Genomic DNA, 15392 nt, shown 5'->3' with positions numbered 1-15392 from the left:
TAGCCCAGCCAGGGGAGCACCCGCCCCCCCCATGACACCCCACCTGGCTCTGGTTATACATCAAGGCCAAAGCTCCTCTGTGCCAGCGCCCCCCCCCCCAGCCTCCCCTTGGGCAGCCGACCAGCCCTGCTGGCCTCCCTGGCTCTGACAACCTGTTTCCCTTCCGTCCAGGATGAGAACGACAACCCGCCCACCTTCAGCAAGCCTGCCTACTTCGTCTCCGTGGTGGAGAACATCATGGCAGGTACAGGCCCCGGTGGGGGAGGCTGCAGAGGCAGGAGGCCAACGGACACACCCATGACAAGTCTAGTCATCTGCCAGCCAGCGGCTGTTTGCAGAGCACCCGCTATGGGCAGGCACTGTGCTGGGTCCTTGGTCCCCACTCTCCTTCAGCTGCTTCCGGCAGGGGAGAGAATGGCCAGCGATCAGCCACAGAACAAGCTTGATGAAGTGAGCATGTGCTGAGGGGACTGAATCACGTTGTGAGGCCAGGGTGGCCTGTGTTCCTGTGTGAGAAATAGAAGGGGACGCTTGTTTCTTGGCCATGAATTTGGTGGCAGGGTCCAGCTTGCAGACCCAGGACCCCCAGCTCCACATTCGGGTTCCCTGGGCACCCACTCTGTCCTGGGGGCAAGCTGATAGCTCACCCTTACATCCAGGGTGGACTGTTCTGGTGGGGGAAACCCCCAGGTGAGGAATTGCTGCTGTATCTGGAAGGTGACCTTCTGTGGCACCATGGGGTCTTCTCAGGAGAGTCTCTAGATAACTTCCTGGTGTCTGAGGACTTCCTGGGTGGGTCTCAGGCTGTGCCCAACCCACCCTTCCCTGTCCCAATCAGGCATCCCCAGGAGAGGATCTCTCTCTCCTGTCCCCCTGCTCAGGGTTAGACTGGGGAGCCAAGGCCCTACACTCCCTGGAAGGCACCAGAAAGACCTGCCTGTCTCACAGCCCCCTGCCTGGCCCCTTAGACCGCTGGGACTCCCGCTTCATCCACACAAGAGTAACCCCCGTGTGTGGCTCAGTAAGAGCTGCCATGGGCCTGCACCCTGCTTGTCCCCGGGATCCTCATCAACAGCCCCATAAGCTGACTTTCTAGGTAGACCCATTTTATAGAGAAAGAAGCCGAGGCTTAGTTGCCAGAAGGTCCCCTGGGATTCCAGCCTGGGCACCATGACTCTAAAAGGCCACACTCTGAATCTCCTCAGTGTGGCCACTAGGTGGCAGTGGGAGACAGTTGGGGGGCTGAACCCCACAACCCGGAGTGGCCTTGGGACAGGCCGCTTTCAGGGTCTCCGGCAAGGGCCGCTGGAAAGGCTGGTCTCCTGACCCACGGTTTCACAGAAATGGACATGACGGCAAGGGCCTTAACTAGATATTAAAGAGAAAATAAAAATGCTTATAAATTTCCCCTTGTGAGCAAGATGAAACAAGACCAAAATTGAATACAATAAACGTGGAATAATTTAATATAGGGCTTCATTTCTTTTTGACTCAAAGTCAAAGATGGTCCATCTGAGCGTATTTTCTCTGGTGAGCTGCCAGAGGGAGGTGGGGGAGAGCAGTGGGACGCTCCCTGGGGGCTGGGGGATAGGCAAGAGCAGCAGGTGTAATCCCCCCCAGGCTCCGGGACCCCCTCCCATGGAGCCTTGTCCCCACGCAGCCTAGGGAGCTCTGGGGGTTGAGTCCGCTCTCATCCCTGGGTGCCCCGGTGGCAGGTTTCCTGCCTCCTGAAGGCTGGTCAGCAGGAGGTCCCAGGTCCTGCTCCCAGGGCCTCAAGCCACAAGCCTAGGTTGGACATTTCCTGTTTGTCTCCCGGAAGGAGCCACGGTGCTGTTCCTGAATGCCACGGACCTGGACCGCTCCCGAGAATATGGTCAGGAGTCCATCATCTACTCCTTGGAGGGTTCCTCCCAGTTTCGGATCAACGCCCGCTCAGGTGAGCCCCGTGGCCCCATCCTCTGCACCTCGGGCTGACTCCCCCTGCCCGGCTGGGTCTGCCCCTGAGCCAGGGTCTCCCTGCCTTTCCCAGGAAGCCCTCAACTGGAGCATGCCAGCTTTGAGCACCTGGTTTATCCCTGACATATGAACTAGAGTGTGATTAGTGATCTTACCCCCGCCCCCAAACTGGAACACGAATGTGTCCCCAAAGGATGTCTTTCAATGGCAAAGAGCCCTGTTATGTTTCCAGTTTGCATGTGTTCCATTTTGCAAACAGCTGGCTAACATGCCACCCTATGGGGATCTCTTAAGCCTCCACATCCCCCTCCCTCAGCTGCTGACCCAGTTCTTGAACCCTGACTTCTCTTCTTAACACAGCATATGCCTTGGTTTCCCCTCCTTGCGCAATGAGAATGGTCGTCTTAGGGGTGGGGTGTGGAGTCCGTGAGTTGTTACAGGGAGCACTCCTAGAGCTGGCCCTAACACGGTGACATCTTCCTCATCGTTGTCTTTGGTCCTTTCACCCAGGGGCCCCCTGGTGAGTCCCTGGCCCCCTGCTCAGTCCACGAAGCTCTCGGCTTTCTTCCCCCTTCTCCATGTGCCTCCCTCCAGATCCTTCTCCCCTGAAGCTGGGTGGGAAGGGGGAGGGAAAAAAACAAAAAACAAAAACAGGAGACTCCAGGTCAAAAGCTGGGAAGGAATATGAGACCCCTGGACATTCATTCACAAGTTCATTCAATGTCAGTGGGGGCCTGCTCTCCGGCAGGTGCTGGGTTCTGGGGCACAGGATGGAATTAGACATGGCCTGCCCTCATAGCAGTTCCCATGCTACTTAGTGGTCATGCAAGGCCCCCCACTTCTAAATACTCATTTTTTTTATTAGGTAAGGGCACTGAAGGTGCCAAGCAGACCCACCCTGAAATCTCAGTGCCCCAAGACAACAGAAATCCTGACCCACCCAGCTTTCCGATGCCATGTTCAGTGGACAGCCTTGAGCATGGTGATTCTGGGACCCAGGCATCTTCCATGTTGTGGCTCCAAGACACTGGCAGGGAAGAGAGCCTAGAGTTCTATCTGAGGAGATGTGTATGGGCCAGGACTGGAGGTGACAGATGTCACTTTGGCCCACATCCTCTTGGCCAGAACCAGCAATAGCCCTGCCTACACGGAAGGCAGCCTGGGGAAGTCGTCTCTGGCCTCACAGCCCTTGTGCAGCAGACAGTCTAGCCCGGGAAAGAGAGCAGGGGTCTGGTGGACACTGGCTAGCCCTGCTACAGGGGCTGGAGGAGGCTTTAAGTCTTCCTGTGACCCATGCCCCTCACCATCCAAGTCTGCCTTCAGGCTTTCTTTGATCCCCTTTTCCTGGAAGCGAGGAGAGCAGAAGGTACTGACATGTACAAGGCGAGACCTGTCCAGGGCCGTCCTGAGCCTCTCGCTCCACCTCTGACACAATGGGGGCCTTGTTCCCTGCTCACAGGAGCATCTGCCCTCAGTGAGCCTGCATTTCCACGGGGCTCAGAATAATACCATTCATGGGCATTAGCCAGGGGCTCAGACAGCGTCATGCCCTTCACCACTCTCAGGCAGGTACCAGCATTGCCCTGAGTTTCCAGGTGGCAGAACTGGTGCCTAGGACAGGTGAAGCAACTTGACTGAGGACTTGGAAAGTCTGAACTTCGGATACCGGAGCCCAGGCTTTAAGTGCTACATGATATAAGCCAAGTTAGACCCATGAGCAGGGTGGGCACTCTGACCTTTCAGCACCCGGCTGCCTCCCCAGCCAGGGACCACATCTCCACCCTGGGGCCTTTAATAATGACATGAACATTTTCTTGCTGCCTTAACATGACTCTTTCAGCTGGGAAGGTATAAGTGTTTTCCTCCGAGCTCCTCGGTCAAATTAGCCAGGCCCGCTCCACAAAGGTGGCCTTAATTGGATCTAATTTCCCAGACAGGAGGAGCCATCTATCATGCCGACAAGTTCATGTTTAAAACTTTTTAGAGATTAATTTCTTCCTCACCCTGCCAATTAATTGACACCGCCCCAGCATGGAACATGGCCTGGCGGGCCCACATTTGCCTGTCTTTTGTTTCTGGCCTTAGCGCCTTTGCTGCCCGGTCCCCACTCCCAGCTCCCCACTCAGTCCTGTGCAGGTCAGAGGACAGACCAGTGTGGCAGGGAGGGAAAGGTGAGACCATCTGGTCCAGCTCCCTTGTTTTATGGTAGAATAAACCAAGCACGGAGAAGTTGAGTAACTTGCCTAAGGGGGTACCGCTCAGGCAAGGGGGGTAAAAAAACAAAAGCAAAAAGATGGATGGTGTACAGTCCCTGCCTTGGGGAATTCTCACAGTCTGGAGAAGGCGATAAGCATTTCCCACGGGCTGGGAGCTTTATCCATAGCTCTGTTAATTATTTAATCTTCATAAGAGCTCTGGTTGGAAGGCATAGTAATTTCCATTGTACAGATGAGAAAACTGAGGCTCGAAGAAATTAAGTAACTTTTCCAAGGCCAAACATGTAGAAAGGGCCATAATTGGAATTCGGATCTGGGTCTCACTGTCCTCAAAGCATAGCTCTCTGCTGAGGCCCAGGTCAGAGGTAAACGGCCTGCCTACCACCACGGGCAGGCTGGCAGGGACCAGCTCACACCTGCTTCTGAGAGCCAAGTTCAAGCATCTCCTCCACGCCTGGTTCCAGGCCATCAAGTCAGCAGCTTGCCGTGGCCCTGGTGGAAATCAGCAAATGCTTTTTTTCTTTCTTTGCTTCCTTTGGGGATCCGGTTATCAAACACCAGCACACCACTCCACACGTGACCAGGGTGACCTCTGTGTTTCAGTTACACCAAAATACAAAGAAAAGCCAAAACCAGGTTGATTAATGGCCAGTTTTAAGTGTTTGTAGTTAATGGAATAACTTGTTTGTACCCTAAAAGAAACCTCAAGGTAATAGAATCATGTTACAAGATCATTAGAAAATTATTTTGTAACTATTGTCAATGCATTATGGGCTGATTAACCAGTAATGAGTCAGAACACGTGTAAAACACATCCTACGTTTCAGGGTCACGCCTATTTCTCTGTGACTGCCTGTGAATAAACAGTGCCAGGAGCCATTCTGAGCCTTCTATAATGTTGACCACATTAATCCCCCGACAGCCCTCTGAAGTAATTCCTATTACTTTTCCCTTCTGACCAGGGGAGGAAACTGAGGCACAGAGGATTTAAGTAACAAGTCTCAAGGGACAGCGCCAGTAAGATCATGTCAGAAGTCTAAGAAAGAGGTCTCTTGTGACCAAGCTTGAGGCCAGGGTGCTCCCGTCCTAGTCCCCAACCCCTAACCCTGTCACCCGCCATGCTGTCCCCCACGCAAAGATATTTCCCCATCAGGGGCTTACGCTGCCACCTCAGGCATTCCGGTTTCCAGGGGCATGGGTGCTCCCCCCTCTCCCCTCCAGGGCGCCATATCAGACCCCCAGTACGTGCATACACACAGAGACACACACAGGCACACCTGCTGCTGGATCATGCAAATAACACTCATGCTCTCCTTCCTTCCCTGCTCTCTCCCTGGCCCACCCCCTGCCTCCATCCTGCAGGCGAAATCACCACCACCTCCCTGCTTGACCGTGAGACCAAGTCTGAATACATCCTCATCGTGAGAGCCGTGGACGGGGGCGTGGGCCACAATCAGAAAACTGGCATTGCCACTGTGAGTGCCCACCGCTCCCGTGCCCCCTGCTCCCCCACCTGCTGCCCGGGTGCTGCTCCCTAGCCCATCTGCAGGTCTCACCTGTGTCCTGATGCAGTGCGAGTTGGGGGAGGGTAGCAGACGCTAACTTGCTGTCAGCCAAGGTCAATCCTGGGGCCACTGCAGCTAGGGGGATGAAAGGCATGCCCTCCTGGGACATGGGGGACTCAGGAGGAACAGGTGTCTTTCCATGTCCCTAAAAGACCAGCTGGGCAAGTAGGAGCTCGGGGCTCCTACAAGGAGCAGTATTTCTGCCAGAAAGGGTGGCTCCAAACAGAAAGCAGGGTCCCTAACCCTGGTGCTGAGACACAATGCCTAGGCTTCCCTACCATGAGTAAGTAGGACCCATCAAGGCCCAGAACCCCCCGCCAATGCCTTGCTGTCCCACCAAGGTGCCTCAGGTATAGGAAGCTAGAGAAAGGACATCTGAGGGTCCTGACTGAGCTCTGGGCTGCAGAGGAGACAGGGGGCCTGGGGGTGTGGGCAGTAAGAGGCAGGAAGTCCCCTATGGGAGAGGAAGTAGGAAAACCTGCTGACAGGTCCCTCTAGCCTCCTCCCCTCCTTCATCCTGCTTGCTTTCTCCGACTCTCCCTCAGGAGCCATTCCTGACCTCTCTGCCTGGCCCTCACCCTATCCACAGCAGCTGTGCCCCATCCTTGCCTGGCCAGAGGGGTGGGGGTCAGTATCGCTTGGCTAGAGACTTGGCAGAAAAATCCCCAGAACCCCTTCTGTCCTGGGAGGCCCCTGCTAATAGGATTCTGAGCCCTATAAATAATTTACCTGGGTGGCAGGTGAGCAGGGAAATTGCTTGGCTCGTAGCTGAGACTGAATCTCAACCCCGACCCTGTCCATCCCCTTCCACCAAGCCTGGGATGGGTGAGAGAGGTCCCCAGTTACAGGAAGAATTTCAGGGGTCACTGCATTCATCATGCTTCTTGAGGGGACAACACCTGAACTCTCTCCTCCTGGGGGGACCTGGCTCCCTCCTCTGCTAGAAAGCCCAGGCCCTGCCCCGAGGCCCCCAAAGTAGATGGAGCCCATGGATTTCCTGCTGAGATGCCCCATAGGCCCCTGAGTATGACCTCTCCTGGGCCCCGTCCCCGCACAGTTCAGCCGGGTGCCTCCTTCTCTGCCCCGCATGGCCCCCACAGGTGAACATCACCCTCCTGGACATCAACGACAACCACCCCACCTGGAAGGATGCCCCCTACTATATCAACCTGGTGGAGATGACCCCTCCAGACTCTGACGTGACCACGGTAAGTGGTGGTGGGATGGCAGAATGCCAGGCAGCCCTTCTCAGGGCGTCTGCCATGCCAGCCCATGAGGGACCGACGGGCTTGCTGCTTCCCTCTGAGCCAGCCCACGGAGCAGACTTCCGGAAGCTCTCTTGCATGGCGGAAGGTAGTCAGAGGCTGTGGGAAAGCCCTTGCCCCGTCCTCAGAGGCAGTGGCCTACTTCGGGCTTTGTCAAAGGGAGCACAGGCTGCCCAGGGACAGGGCCCAGGGAGCTAGAGCTGGTTCAGCTAGTCACCACGCTTGCCGAGACCCTGGGACTCAGTCTGTGCCCACAGGAGAGCCCCCACCCTCCCCTAGCGGGGCGCCAACCACCTCTTCAAGTCATACAACATAGGTTCTGTCCCCCCCACCTTTCCTTCCCCACTTCTGTTCCCCACAGGCAGGCCCCAGTGGGGTGTTTGAAGTTCGCCCAGGGATTTTCTGGCCTGGAATATTCCAGGTTGGCCCAGGCCCCTGGATGCGCTGCATGCAGGGATAGGACTTGGAGTGGGGAGCGAGGGAGACATGGCCAAAGTCTCAGGATTCTGGATGGGAGCCAGCATCCTGGGGAAGATGAGGAAAGCCAGGGCTGGGCACCCCACTTGATCGGCTCTGGGGTTCACATCTGTGAGGTGGTATCCTCCCCATCTGGCTTCATTTGAGGTGGTTTATCCCCAGGGTCCAGCCCCATAGCCACTCAGCCAGCCGAGACAGGCATGAACCTCAGAGTTGGTGGTAACCCACCGTATCAAAGCCGGCACTGTGCTGGGCGCTGCCCGAGGCCTTCCCCTGAATTCTCTCTCACCCTCCTAATGACCTCACGGGGCAGGTAGACTCATGGCTACTGTCGTACTACGGAGGAAACTGAGTGTTGGAGTTTGAGGGGTCTGGCCAAGGTCCCAGAGCTAGTCAGAGGTTGTGTCAGGATGTGAGCCCAGGTCTGTCTGACTTGGAAACTGCCTGGCCCAGCCCTCCATCTCTGCTGGCCCAGGGTGCCCTGGCAGGAGGCTCAGGTCCTGAGAGAGTGTGGGTGGGATGGGAGAAAGGAGGGAAAATTTCACATCTAGCTCCACAGGAAGGCTGCCCCACTCTGGCGAGGCCTAGCCTCCCCATCTGGACCCCTCACCAGCCACGGCCAACGGGACAGAGTCTAGAAGGGGAGGATGTCAGCTTGGAAGGAAGCTTCTCATCCTCCTTTCCCTCTCTGAATGACTCTCTGCTGGGTCCCTCTTCCAGAGATTCCAATAGGGCCTGGGTCAGGGATCTGGAATCGGGTTTTTTGCAGGCCCCGTGGGAGGATTCTTTCAAGCAAGAGGCCGAGCGTGGAAACCACTACCTTAGGCCAGTTCCTTAGCGCTCTCTGGGGCTTGAGATGGTGTGGGTGCTCTCTGCTGCCATCTCGTGGGCACTTGGGCTCTAGCCAACAACTCCGGCTTGGGACCCCAAAAGAGCTTACCTCGGAACACCTCTCTGGTCATCTCCTACCTTTGCTTTATGTCTCTGCAAAAGTCCTTCCGAGGGAACTGAGGGGCAGGTGAGACAGGTGTCCCTGGGAGAAAGTGGCTGCTTAGGCCACCAGCCCAGGGAGGCCATTTTTGAAGAATCCACCTGCCAAAGGGGTTTGCTGGACTGGGACTGCACTTGGCCTTGGGCATTTTCCAGGACCTGGTCCCCCGTGACCCTCTCCAGGTCTCCAGCCTTCCTTACAGCTTTATGAGCCATTAGCAGGTGGGGACAACAGGCTAGAGGCCGGCTACCCAGGGCCGTGTCACTCTCCAACAAACTCAGCAGACCTTCTTTGGGCACCTGCCGTGTGCCAGGCCCCATGTTCGCCAAGCTCGGAAGTACAGAGAGCAGCAAGGCTCCCCTCCATTTCCAGGGAGCTCCCTGTCACTTTTCTGCTGGACCCCACCATTGGTTCCCATCTCACCGTGTTAAAGCCACAGTTCTTACCAGGTGGACCTGCCCCCGCTTTACCTCTGGGGAGATGGACGTGTGAACCCACCACTCAGTAAGGCCTTGGCATGACCATTCCTCCCCTGGTGTGGGGCAGCTACAGTGTGGGGACCCCCAAGTGTTTGTGTCTGAGACCTGAAAACAAAATGTCATGACTCAAGTTCAAACAGAAAATGACCAAGTCAAAAATAGAACCTATTATATCAAACATCTACCAAATATATTATGACGATTAGGTTTTGAAAAAATTTCATTGCATTTAAGGACCAGTTGTAGGTTAGATCTTATAGAATTCTTAAGAATTTTCAGAATTCTCTGGAATTCCCAGGTATGTGTGAATGGCGGCCAGTAAGCCAGAAATCGAGAAGCCTGTACATTAGTCCAATTTGTCATGGCAAAATAATCTCAATAGTCATAAAATCTGGTTAAATTTTATGGTTTGTAGGCATTTATATGTGGGTATGCTGTATTACCACTGGGGACTCCATGAGGCCTTCTAAGCCCACACAGTGGCCCTGGGTGAGGTAAGAGCTATAGCTGAGATGGAGAAAGGGAGTTGGGGGGCAGCTGACCCAGAGGTGATGTCAAGGAGGAGGTCATGTTTGCATAGGGGCTGCCCCCCTCCTGACACCTCATCCCACCACTCTTCCCATACTCAGTCCCCCCACCACACACGCTGGCCTCTCAGCCTCCCAAACCCAATAAACTCTTCCTCCTCTCAGAGCCTGTGTGCAAGCCCTTCCCTCCCCCCAACCCAGCAGAGCATTCCTCTCCCTCTGCCCCTCACCCCTGCTTTTCTCAGGGCTGCCTCTTTCTCCTCTACCTGCCCCAGCTTAAAATGCCGCTTCCTCAGAGAAGCCCTCCCTGACCACCCTGCCTAACAGGGCTCTGTCTGCTCTCTCCACTGTTTCTTCTGGAGCTGATCCCACATCTGTGTTTTATTTCTTTATTAGGTTGCTAGCTCATTCAGAGGCAGTGTAGCTTAGTGATTAAGCGGGCAGCCTCTGGTCCCAGAATGTCTAGGGTCTAATCCCAGCCACATTCCTTTCCAGCTCTGTGACCTTTGGCAAGTCACCACACCTTTCTGTGCTATGATTTTTTTTTTTAAAGATTTTATTTATTTGACACAGAGAGAGAGAGAGAGAGAGAGAACACAAGCAGGGGGAGTGGGAGAGAGAGAAGCAGGCTCTCTGCTGAGCAGGGAGCCCGATGCAGGGCTGGATCCCAGGACCCTGGGATCATGACCTGAGCCCAAGGCAGACGCTTAACGACTGAGCCAGGCACGCACCCCTGTGCACCAATTTTCTTATCTAGAAAATGGGGCTGGTAGGGGTCCCCACCTGATAGAGTTGTAGTCCCTACTTAATGAGCCACACGGTGAGTGGTAAATTCATGGTAGCTGTTGTCACCACGCCTCCCGTGCTGGAATCATATCCATCTTGTCTGCTGTTGAACCCCAGTGCCTAGCACGGTGCCAGGTGCATTGTACAAATTCAAACATTGGCAAATGGTAGTCATTGGGGGACTTTGTTCATCTTTCTTCCCCACTTCACCTGCCCCCCAGCTCTGCCAGGTCCGGTCGGGTCTTCCTCGTCAGAGGGAGACCAGGGGTGTGCCCCACAACTCTCCCAAACGCCAGTGACTGCTGACAGCTGTGTGCAGACAAGCGTGTGCCTGCATCCCGGGGCACAGTGAGCTGTCCCGGCATGTGCGTCGGCGTACACCTGCCCCGCCATGAGCTTGCGGCTTGGCCCTTCTCCCTTTGCAAGTGAGGTTTTGGCCCAACCCTCCCTCCGGGCTCCCGCAGGCTCCTTCAAGGACCTGGCTGATGGGCATTGATTTAGAGCCTTTCAAAGCCCTCCAGCAAAATAAGAGAGGGGTGAGGGAGAAAATTATTCCCCGTCAGGCCAGGAGAAAAACGACAGTGTGACACGGGAAATGAAGAGGGAAAGTGGTGAGACTCTACACAGTTGCCTGGCGGGGAGCCTGCAGGAGGGGAGCTGCAGCCGGCCCCCCTCTCCTGTGCTCCCACCCCACCAGGGAGTGGGCTGAGAGGCGGAAGCCAGGGCCCAGCCCCCACTTAGGGTCCCTTGGAAGCAGCTACCCAGGCACCCTGGGGCCCTCACACCAGGGGCAGTGAGAGACAAGGAGAAGCCCCCCACTCTCCACCATGTAAAATTATCTCTGCACATTCAACAACAAGCTGCTAGCCTAGAACAGGTCATTTAATTGCTCTGTGCCTCAGTTTCCCCATCTGGAAAAATTGGACTAAAAACCCTCCTCCTCTAGAGAAAAGCACGGTAGAAATACAAGCCTTGCTGGTCTCCTTTGTCAGCGAAATGACTTGCCTGGCTGAAGTGACACCTGGCATGCCTAAGGGCCCCGCCTCCTGTTGTCAACACAGGGGTCCCCTTTGCAGAGGCTGGGAAACTAAGGTGACCGCCATAGCACAGCGGGGGCTCCTCAGGCCTTCTCCCCACCCCTGCCCCCTGGTGCAGCCAGGTGTATGCACTCCCCTCCCACCTCTCTGAAGCAGAAGGAGGCCCTACAGGGCTCAGGGTTCAGCGCCAGCACGGGCCCCTCTCCCTGGCCATTCCGGACCTGGGGGCAAGATGGGGGCCCTCGGCCAGGGCAACCCATCTCTCTGTTCTGGTCTGCTGGCCCCAGAGACACCTGGCTGGGGACTAAGCCAGAGGAGGGACAGATTCTGCTGCCAAAGCACAAAAGACCCCACATCAAGTAAGATGAAGGAGCTGACAAGGCCAGGCTGTCATCACCGAGCATCCTGGAGTTAAGAATGACACTGTCCTGATGCGGCCCTGGGGACTGTGGTCACCGCCCCCCTCCCATTGATCTTGTCCCGCTCTGGTGCCACCGTGACCTCTGCCACACAGGGCAAAGGATGAGTTTGGGGGTGAGTCCTGCTGCTGTCCTGGGACCTTGGGAGACCTCCACAGTGGAAGCTGGGTCAGCCTCCAGGCTGGCGCTGTATGACCTTGAGCCTGGCCCGTGTCCCCTGCTCAGTTCCGCTTCCCCCTTGGGGGAGGTAGATGCTAGGGAGGTTTTCTCCAAAGTAGGAGATTGGCAGGCATGGGGACGGGAAGAGAATGGGTTCTGGGGGTTGCCCTGGGTTAGGAGGGCACTCAGGTTGATCCCTTCACAGGGTGAGGCTTACAAGTGGGGAACCAAGTCGGGGGGCCTGGAGAGTTAAAGCCCCCCCCTTTCTCAGGCACGGAGGCTCAGCCTCCTCTCTCCTCCAGCCTCCCCCAGCCCACAATAGCCCCAACTTGCTGGGACTCACCCTCTAAACCTGGTCGCTTGTCCATGGCTCCCTTCCCCTGCCCTGTCATTCCTGGTGTCACAGAAGACATTCTTTTCAAATTGCCTCACAGAAAGTCCAAAGGAAGGCAGTTCCCCAAATTCAGGGTTTCAGATTCTTCCCAAAGCTCGGCCAAAGGTTCAGCCTCTTCAGCCCTTCCCAGCCTCCCGAGGAATTCCTAGTCCCCAAAGGATTCCATGATCATGGACCTACTGGGCATCCCCTGCTCCCCCAAAAACCCATTAACGTGTTGCCCCACACATCTGGAAAGCAGTGACACAAAGATGTGCAAGGAGCGTGGCCTGCTGACTGCTAGTGTGGGCTCTGGAGGGACGCAGGGTCACTTCGGGCTGAGAGACCTGGGGAGCCTCGATGAGCCTCCTGTGTGAAATGGACATAACTGTAGATCTCCTCCTCCTAGGGCTGTCCCTACAGTACTTGTACTTGCTGAAGGCCGGGCATGCATGGGGTACAGAGAGCTTCCCATAGATCGGTGCGTGCCAGCTGTTGCTTCTAGAAACAGAAGGCTGGGGCTTAAGTGGGGAAAGGGACTGGCGTAAGGGTAAAACTACGTGGCCAAGGAGCTCAAGACTTCCACTGCCGACCCATCTCATGAACTTCCTGTCTCCCGTCCCCCATCAGAGCCCCTATGGAGCTGGGAGGGAGGAAGGGACAGGAGTGTGGGCTCAGGGATACCCTCCTCAGCTGGGCTCAGTGGAGGCTGGGCTCCCTCCTGGGCAGGTGGTGGCCGTGGACCCGGACCTGGGGGAGAATGGCACCCTGGTGTACAGCGTCCAGCCTCCCAACAAGTTCTACAGCCTCAACAGCAGCACTGGCAAGATCCGCACCACCCACGTCATGCTGGATCGGGAGAACCCCGACCCCGACGAGGCGGAGCTGATGCGCAGGATAATCATCTCTGTCACTGACTGTATGTGTCCCTCGCGGCCCCACACACCTCGGGGGGCCCCTGACTCTCAGGGTCCCGGGGGCCTCTCCTGATGACCTGTCCTTTCTGGGTCCCGAGGCCTGGGTACAGGAGGTCCGTGTCGTGATCGCTAAGAATGGGGTAACACCCTCTTGTCCGTTGTGAGCCCCGAAAGTACCCTCAGGGGGTGGAGGTGGCAGGGGGGGCCGTGCAAGGCCCAGGCTGCTCCCTGGAGGGACCACTGGGAGGGAGACGTCACTGAGCCTGCCTCCCTCTCCCCACTCTCCCTTTCTTCCTGTCCCTGTCTCTTTTGCACCCCTGTCGCCCTCTCCCTGGCACCCCCAGGTGGCAGGCCCCCTCTGAGAGCCACCAGCAGTGCCACAGTGTTTGTGAACCTCTTGGACCTCAACGACAATGACCCCACTTTTCAGAATCTGCCTTCCGTGGCTGAGGTGCTCGAAGGCACTCCGGCAGGGGTCTCTGTCTACCAGGTGAGTTTCCCTTTCCTGGCCTGAGCTCCCGATCTGTCTCCCTCACCTCGTCTCACCCAGCCAACAGGCGGGCAGAGGAGGCCCTGGACACCTGGCCTCATGCTGAACACTTTGCAGGGGTGGGGCAGGGGAAGCCAGCCGAGACCATCGGACAGGTCACAGTCTGGGCCAGGCTTGGAGAGTCGGTGTTCTGAGAGAGGTAATGGAAGGCTTCCTGGAGGAGGAGGGGCATGAGCTGGGTCTTAAAGGACAGGGGGATTTAGAGAGGTGGAGGGAAAGCACCAAGGGAGATGACAGAATTCAGGTAAGGCAAGTCAAGCAGGTCCTTATTATGGAGGTCTGGCCCAAGGCCCTCAACACTACAAGTGGTAGCTGGTTCTAGATCGTAGAGAGGGTTGATGGGTGTCGCCCTGGCACCCTGCCTCTACGGGCAGGCCACTCTCCCATCAGCCCTAAAGCAGCTCCACACAGTGGGGGGTACCCTCCCCACTTGACAGGAGGCTTCAAAAGACTTGTGGCCAGGAAGAGGTAGGGCCTGATCTTGAACCCGGCCCTCTGCCTCCTGCTCCATCACCCTCTGTCAAGGAGGCCCTGAAGGGGCTCATTCTGGAAGGATGATGCATGCCTGTTTAGAAACACCAGAAGGCCCTCACGATTAAGAGCATGGGCTTCTCATGATTAAGAGCATGGGCTTTGGAGTGCACCCAGCGTGAGTGTGGATCCCAACTTCTCCCCACTTGTGTGCTGTGTGACCTAGAGCAAATAACTTAACCTCATTGGGCCTCCGTTTTCTCACCTGCGAAATGGGGCTCATACTAGTACCTGCCTGGCTGTGCTGTGGGGATTCAGTCAGACACGTGTGTGCAGCAAGGTGGCCCTTGGACTGCGGGAGTTCCCTGGTGGCTGACGGACTCATGATCTGGTGTCTGGCGTGGGGTGTTATACCTGAGACACAGCGGGATCTGGTGGCAAAGGGTTAGCCTGATTCCACTCGAAGAAGACACAGTTTTTTGTCAGGGTGACACAGTGGGTGACCTTGGTGATGCCCTGTAGGCCTGCTGTGCCTCAGTTTCTTCATCTGTGAGGAGATCAGCAGTGGTCTTCAACAGTCCCAGGGAGCTAGCTCTCCAGCAGGACATTCTCCCAAATGCCCAGCAGGGGGAGCTACAGTCCAGGAAACTGCAGCCAGTCCTGAGGAGCCCCCTGAAGTAGGAGGGGGCAGGTGCATGAGAGAGCCCCCCCAGCCTGTTCTCCAGGGGCTTGCAGACAGTGCAGCTTCTGAGTTCACAGAGGAACTAACTATCTCAGACATGAAAAGATGGTTGAAGGAGCTGGAGTAGTTAGCTGGGGAACCATCCTCAGATATAGGAAGAGGGTTCTGACAAGAGCCATGCGTTCCCACCTCCCACCCCACAACCTGAATGGATTGTGATTTCTGTTGGATGTGTGGAAGAACTTTCTCCAGGAATTACAGCTGTATGCAGATAAATTAGAAGTAGTGAGTCCCCCATCCTGGAAAGCATTCAATTTGAGAAGACACCCTCTTGTCCAGTTTGTTCAATGTGAGTTAAGCTGGATGATCTTGACATCTTTTAATCTTGAGAATCTGGGCTTAATCCCAGTTATTTACATTTTCTCAAAGGATCTGAATCCTCTTCTGTGATACTTTCCATATATCAGGGTCTTGAATCAGGAATACTGTCCTCAGGACTAGGGGTGCAGACGGGAACAGTGT

General features: G+C 55.9%; 1 protein-coding gene across 1 annotated transcript in view; it reads left to right on the top strand.

Annotated features, from left to right (window-relative positions):
* CDH23 (cadherin related 23) overlaps positions 1-15392 on the top strand; it is a gene marked incomplete at its 5' end in the record, with an annotated part of 358117 nt that overhangs the window by 238214 nt on the left and 104511 nt on the right. The window contains 6 exons of the mRNA XM_080822934.1: positions 172-244; positions 1820-1936; positions 5535-5647; positions 6838-6945; positions 12980-13169; positions 13512-13657. Of these exons, the coding sequence (XP_080679060.1) occupies positions 172-244; positions 1820-1936; positions 5535-5647; positions 6838-6945; positions 12980-13169; positions 13512-13657 (747 nt within the window). The remainder of the gene's footprint in view (positions 1-171; positions 245-1819; positions 1937-5534; positions 5648-6837; positions 6946-12979; positions 13170-13511; positions 13658-15392) is intronic.

Source organism: Martes martes (genome assembly GCF_963455335.1).
Source record: "Martes martes genome assembly, chromosome: 14".
Classification (NCBI taxonomy): domain Eukaryota; kingdom Metazoa; phylum Chordata; class Mammalia; order Carnivora; family Mustelidae; genus Martes; species Martes martes.
The sequence above is the reverse complement of the archived record's forward strand: the minus strand, read 5'-3'. Positions and strand labels throughout refer to the sequence as shown.